This window comes from Vicia villosa, unplaced genomic scaffold, assembly GCF_029867415.1.
Source record: "Vicia villosa cultivar HV-30 ecotype Madison, WI unplaced genomic scaffold, Vvil1.0 ctg.001334F_1_1, whole genome shotgun sequence".
In the NCBI taxonomy this organism is placed as follows: Eukaryota; Viridiplantae; Streptophyta; class Magnoliopsida; order Fabales; family Fabaceae; genus Vicia; species Vicia villosa.
The window spans coordinates 363,790-370,708 of NW_026705578.1; the positions used below are offsets into that span (position 1 = coordinate 363,790).

A 6,919-nucleotide genomic window follows, 5' to 3' on the forward strand; every position below is an offset into this window, starting at 1 on the left:
GTTCTCGGAGATGGAGATTAAGGAGGCAATTTGGGCGTGTGATGGTAACAAAAGTGTCGGGCCGGATGGTTTCTCTCTTGAGTTTTTCAAGAAGTTTTGGGTTGTGATTAGGGAAGATGTTTTGAAGATGTGTAATGATTTTTATATTAGAGGCTCTCTTGTGAAATCTATTACCTCATCTTTCATTGCTTTGATTCCAAAATCCAACAACCCACAATCTTTAGGTGACTTTCGACCTATTTGTTTGGTGGGTAGCATTTACAAGATCATTGCTAAAATTCTAGCGGCTAGAATTAAGGAGGTCATTGGTATTCTTGTTTCTAACAACCAAACCGCCTTTGTTCCGGGAAGAAATATGATGGATGGTGTTCTCTTGGTCAACGAAATTATTGATTGGTCGAGAAGGAAGAAGAGAAGTTGTCTCTTGCTTAAGGTGGATTTTGAGAAGGCTTATGACTCCGTATCTTGGCAATATCTTAGAGAAACTATGGTGAGGATGGGCTTTGGAGTAAGGTGGATGAGATGGATGGAAGCGTGCATTTTTAGTAATCATATGTCCGTTTTGGTGAACGGTAGTGCAACTAAAGAGTTCAAGGTTCACAAGGGTTTAAGACAAGGGGATCCGTTGTCTCCTTTTCTCTTTGTGATAGCCATGGAAGGTTTGACCGCCTTAGTGAAGAGTTCGGTAGCATTAGGGAATTTTAAGCCATTCTTGTTTGGGGACAATGATAGTGTGGACATCCTCCAATTTGCGGACGATACCATTCTTTTAGGCGAAGCTTCTTGTGACAACATTTGGAATATGAAGGTTATTTTGAGAGGTTTTGAATTGGTTTCCGGGTTGAGGATCAATTTTAACAAAAGCAATATTTTTGGAGTTAATGTTGGAGAGTGGTACATAAATGCCGCCTTGACTTTCCTATCTTGCAAGAAGGGGGCGATCCCTTTCAAATTCCTTGGTCTTATTGTGGGGGACAATCCTAGAAGGAAGAAAGTTTGGTTGGAAGTGGTGAACAACATTAGGAGGCATTTATCCTCATGGAAGGGGAGAAATATCACAATGGGAGGAAGAGTCACGCTTATAAACTCGGTATTGAATTCTATCCCTATTTTCACTCTATCTTTCTATAAGATTCCCGGAAAGATTGCAAAAGAAATTAGGAAAATTCAAAGCGAGTTCTTATGGGGTGGTAGTCTTGATAAAAGGTGCATCCATTGGGTCAAATGGGAGGTGGTGTGCAAGCCGAAGGCGAAGGGGGGTTTGGGGATTAGAGATGTCAAAGAAATGAATAACGCTCTTCTCTTGAAATGAAAGTGGAGAATTCTTCATGATGCCGATGCCATTTGGAATAGATTTATCAAGATGAGGTATGTTTGCCCCAAAGTTAGGATTCAAATTAACGGAGGAATTTTGCATAGAAGTGACGATTCAATTTGGTGGAGAGATATGTGCAACATAAATGTGTTGGATGAATTTATCGATAATGGTTTCTCCGGTTGCTTCAAATGTGTGTGCAAGGATGGTAAGGATATTCTTTTTTGGCACAATAGGTGGTTGGGAGAACAATCTCTTTGTTTCGACTTCCCGGATTTATATGATTTATCTACAAAAAAGTATTGTACGGTGGAGGAGGTTATAGATTGGTATGGTGGAGCTTTTAGGTGGAAGTTGGAAGGCCTTTTCTCGAACGACCCTTCTCACGGCCACTCGGTGACAGCCGCGGCAGTTGCTGGCAGCAGCTGGGCTAGGCTGCGTGACTGCCTCCTCGCATACAGCCCCAGCGAGTTTGCCTCCGACACTTTTGTGTGGTCCTTGCACGATAACGACGAGTTCACCGTTGCGAGCATTTCTTCCGTGATTGATAGCGCGAAGTCTTGTGCTTGGGATTATCATGTGATTAATTCGTTGAAGGTAATGTGGGATCTTAAACTTCCTCCCAAGATTAAGGTCTTCACTTGGCGTCTTTTTATTGACCGGCTTCCTACTAGAGATAATTTGTTGAAAAGAGGTGTGACTAGTGTTGTGTGTCCGAATTGTGTGATGTGCGGCTCCTCTCTTGAATCTTCTTCCCATATATTCTTTTTTTGTCAAGAGGTGAAAGCGGTTTGGAACTATGTCTTCACGTGGCTTGGTATAGCGGAGGAGATTAGTGTGGAAGATTTCCTTAGGTTCGAAGTCATCCAAGAAAAGGCGTTAGGTAGCAAGCGTAGAATTGCTATCAATTTTGTTTGGATAGCTACTCTTTGGTGTATTTGGCTTATGAGGAATGACATGATTTTTAAGGGGAAGGTTTTTAGTTTTGAGGTGGTGTGTACTAACATTGTGTTTCTTTCTTGGAGTTGGTTAGGTTGTGGATATACGAAGTTTAAACCAAACTACTACGAATGGTTTAAACTTCCTTTATCCGACAATCATATACCATAGTGTCTTGTTATTTGTAAGGGTTGCACCCCTAGTGCGAGCTTTTCAATCAATCAATTGCTTATTAAAAAAAAAAAAAAACTTCCATAATATGACAAGAATCGATAGAAGTCCATTATTATTGTCTAACTTCCATATAGCTCTATCACTAGTTATATAATAGAAAAACCGTATAACAATTAAGAATAGTTACATTTTTCATTATTATGATAATAAATAGTTATATTTTTTATTTTAGGCAAAGAGTAAAGTTATTTGAACACAAAAAATACGGTGTGTGAGTATGATTTATTTTACTTTTTTTGTCAATTAATTTCTACTTCGGAAGAAAATGGAAAACCATACACTTGCAGTAATGCTATGGTCACTTTTCTATGTTAAATAAATTACTTTATTTATAATATCATCTATTGATGGATGATAATACTTCTTCTAGACATGTAGTCTAAAATCTGCCTCTATCTTTTTCAATCTTGTTTCTCTAATTTTTGGGTATTTTTGTGATATAAAATGTATATTCCAAATAAGTATGAGTTCAATTATTATGATATCATTATTAAATTATTACTTAATACATAAATAAAAAATAACATTTAATTCTCAAAATTCTTGCCTAATAAATACTATATAAAGAGCTTGAAGATTATTATGCATATTGCTAGAGTTGTAAGAAGATCTTAAAAGAAAAATGGCAACGCTCATATGCCAATCTCTTCTATTGGGACTTTTATGCATTGCATTGGTTCTGTCTTCAGGTACCAAAAATATTCTTAAAGGAAAATACTTTTTATTTTATTTTTCTTGTATGCTAGTTTTTGTACATGTGTTATGGAAAATATTTGCATAGCTCAAAAGTTTGTGAATTTAAATTTTTGTGGCAGGAGCAACACCAGATTTGAACAATTTATCACCTTTTCCATGCATTGGGCCATGCCAGAATTGTGACCAAATGTGCAGAAATGAGGGATATAATAAAGGTGGAGGTTGTTACTCTACAGTTTGTTGTTGTCACTTTTAAAGCCAGCATCTATGAGAAGCTAAAATAAAAAAGAAATTATGCAAGCAAAAAGTGAGAGTAAAAGTTGTTTCAATAAAATAATATGTACTTTAGTAAAACTATAATTGATATATTCCACAATAAAATTTTATTTTAGAACATCATTGTATTTTTGTAACAATGTTTTAAGATTAATAGTATGTGTGATCTTGTTATGCTTAAAATTTGAAAATTTGAGAAGATGTGTTAGTTATGCGGAAAATATTGTTTATATAAATCTAGTTCATTTTTTAATAGTTTGGTGATGATTCTAGCCATTGAGAAATTAGAATTATGAAGGTTTATCAAATGTCGGGAAATATCTATTTCATGAGTCTATTTTGCGACGGTTCATGAAATCATTGTTCCACCGATCGCAATTATTCGTTATTATTTAAAATCTGGTCCAAAAAAATTTTATCGATTTTAGCCGTTGCTAATATTTATGGTTTATATATTTTTTAATATATTTTATGATCGTGTTACCAACATTGCTTATATATTGCGACCATTTGTATCCCATATTAGTTATAACTTTATTTTAAACAGATTAATTTTGCCCAAATTTTAGCATTATTATGTGAATCATTAGAGGTTTGCAGAAATATAGAAATGTCACATGCTAACCAGATGTCCGTTCTATGTATCCGACAAATAAGTTAACTATCTACATTACTTTCATTTTGATGAAAAAACGGATCGCGTGTTACTAGTGATTTTATCGCTAAAAAAAATGTCAATCAGAGATTGTTTAGAAGTAGAAGGAGTTTTCGAGATGGTCAACTTGAAGTAGTGAAAAAAACCTGTCAGTTATGCCAATAGAACCCACCCTTTCTGGAGGCACATTGCAAAAATAGAGATTTATTAAATGAATAAATTGGATGAGTATAAACTTTGGCAGCCAGTCATTTAGATTTAGATGAACCTTTGGTTTGCACAAGTACATGGCATCTCTATTGTCATGTTGCCGTCTTGAGAGACATATTCTTTGAAGGAAGGAAAATTGAAACTGAGAGGTTTTGAAATAGTAAAGAAGAATAATAAATTATTCAAAAGCTACTCAAGGTACCAAATAATTAATCTTATCGAATTTTCTAAATTCTTATCTGATCTATTTAGGAAGTATTAGAAATAATTAGTTTGTGCTTGATTGATTCATAAAAATATTCTATTAATAAGTCAAAAGCAAAACACATAAGTTAATTTTAGGGTTTAGGATTTAGGTTGGAGGTCCCATAGTTCTCCAGTTTAATATATCTTACTTAAAAAAAAAAAAAAGTTGATTTTACATTTCAATTTCTTTTTTAGTTTGAAAATATGTTATATAATTTAATGGTCTTCTATAACTATGTTTTGTACGTGTCTGTTGTAATTTAATTTGGTGGTGAAACCCACAATCAAACGGTTCGATTGTAATCACCAAAGTTTCATTACTTTGGACAATATGATTTGGTGTAATAGTAAAAGTTGTATATTGTGTAGTTTAAGTCATACAAAATAGAAGTATTTGGTTTGTATACAAAATAGAATATTTTATTTTTTAAAAAATAGTATGCATCGGGAATACATTTTGTTTATTAAAATTAGAACTACATCTGTTGAGTTCGTCCCTCATTTAAGTCGTATTATGTTAACTCAGGTCAAAAGTCCGACTTAAGAAGTCATGACTTATTACAACGCCAACTAATAAGTCGGTTGTGGAATCGACCTTACAACTCAATTTTATCCGACTTAATAGGTATTTTTTGTACTAGTGCCAAATTTGAGTCGGAGGTCGGTTATGCGCGGGAAAGACATTAGTATTCCGGGGCATCTATTGGATACAACGTGAATCATCTAGTTAATTTTTGAAAAAGTGTTAGCTAGAAAATATTTAGATTTCTTCTTTTTCTTTTTGAAAGAGTTTACAAAAATTAACAAAAGGACTACAATATAGTTTTTAATTTAGGTGATTGACAAGATTTCAAAATCATATGCCTACTTATTCCGAGGTGCAATTGGAAATTTAGAGCCTTGTAGTTCGTTGTAAAAAGGTTTGTTTGTTGATTGATTTTAATTGTGAAGTGTTTCAATTTGATCGCGCTAAGGTAGAAAATAGATTTGATTTGTTGAAATTATTCTTAGGTGGAAAACGTGTACTTGAACGACGAGCTATACGACTCATATCCGAATACCTAAGAATTTGCAGGGATATATGTCCAAGAGATCTTTTTTCGTCCATTTAATGAAAATTATCGGAGAAAAATTTAGTCATAATTTCCTAAGGAAATTCAAATATTTGAGAGGCGAGCTATACGGCTTGTATCCAAATGCTTGGGAACCCATAGGGATATATGTCCAAGTTGTCCTCTTTCATCCGCGAAAGAACGAACTAATTTGTTTTTTTTAGCGTGTTTTGTACGATGAGCTATACGACTCCTATCCAAATACTCGAAATGAAATACGATTATTTGAACGGCGAGCTATACAAATCATATCTAAATACTTGGGACAGAATACGAATACTTAAACAACAAGCTAAATGGCTCGTATCCAAATACTTAAGAATCTGCAGGGATATATGTCAAAGAGATCCTTTTTCGTCCATTTATTGAAAACTACTTGGACAAATTTAGGCATAATTCTCTAACGAAATACAAATATTTGACAAACGAGCTATATGGCTCGTATCGTAATACTCGGGGACCCATAGGGTTTTACGGCTGATAAGTGCCAAAATGTACTTATTATGTGTATGTAAATAATGGCACTTATCGATACTTTTGTTAATATCGTTTGAATAGTTCCTCGTTTTGTGTATAAATACGTATACTTTGTGAATAGTTGTATTTTCATATGTTTTTATACCATTTGATAGTTTTTCTTGTGTTTTGTAGGTAGTTATGCATATTGGAGCCTTGAGGAATAAAGTGTCAAAGGCACAGCTTCGATTTCGCAGTTTTGGTGCAAGTCCGCTTAGCCACCGTCAAGACGATTTCCATAGGCTCAAAATAAGGATGAACAAAATCATCATTTTGGTTTCCATTCATTCATTATTGGATAGAGCATTGAATGAGCTTTCCAACGCTTCGAACCGGGCGCAATTCGGAGTCACGGTTCTCAACTTATGGCGAAAACAAGATTTCACTTTTACTGTCAGCTCGCTAAATAGGGGGGAAAATCATATTTTTAGGTTATGGTTTTGGGGTATTTGTTACCAACTCCATCAACCTTCATGTTTTGGATAGATTAGCTTAGAAAACAACTTCGGAGGTTGCATTTGGATGATTGGGGGTGGATTGAGCGTCGAACGGAGCTGACAAACCGAAAGATTTTCGGTTCATTTCTCTTCTTCTTTGTGTATTTCTCTTTGGATGAGTTTTGTATATGATTTTACTTTAAACTCATGTATATTTGTTGATCATGGCGTTATATAAAACTTGCTTTATAAATCTGTATTGATTGTTATCTTAGATTTTTTC

At 34.4% G+C, this 6,919-nt stretch overlaps 1 protein-coding gene and 1 long non-coding RNA gene across 2 annotated transcripts; both read left to right on the forward strand.

Annotated features, from left to right (window-relative positions):
* The first annotated feature begins 1,363 nt into the window (after positions 1–1,363).
* Positions 1,364–2,425, forward strand: LOC131634688 (uncharacterized). The gene has a single exon (XM_058905326.1). It carries the CDS (start codon positions 1,364–1,366, stop codon positions 2,423–2,425), a length of 1,062 nt encoding a protein of 353 aa, XP_058761309.1.
* Positions 2,426–3,027: 602 nt separating this feature from the next.
* Positions 3,028–3,681, forward strand: LOC131634695 (uncharacterized). The gene is made up of 2 exons (XR_009293627.1): positions 3,028–3,177; positions 3,304–3,681. It is a non-coding gene; the product is annotated as an uncharacterized LOC131634695 (long non-coding RNA).
* Positions 3,682–6,919: the final 3,238 nt, after the last annotated feature.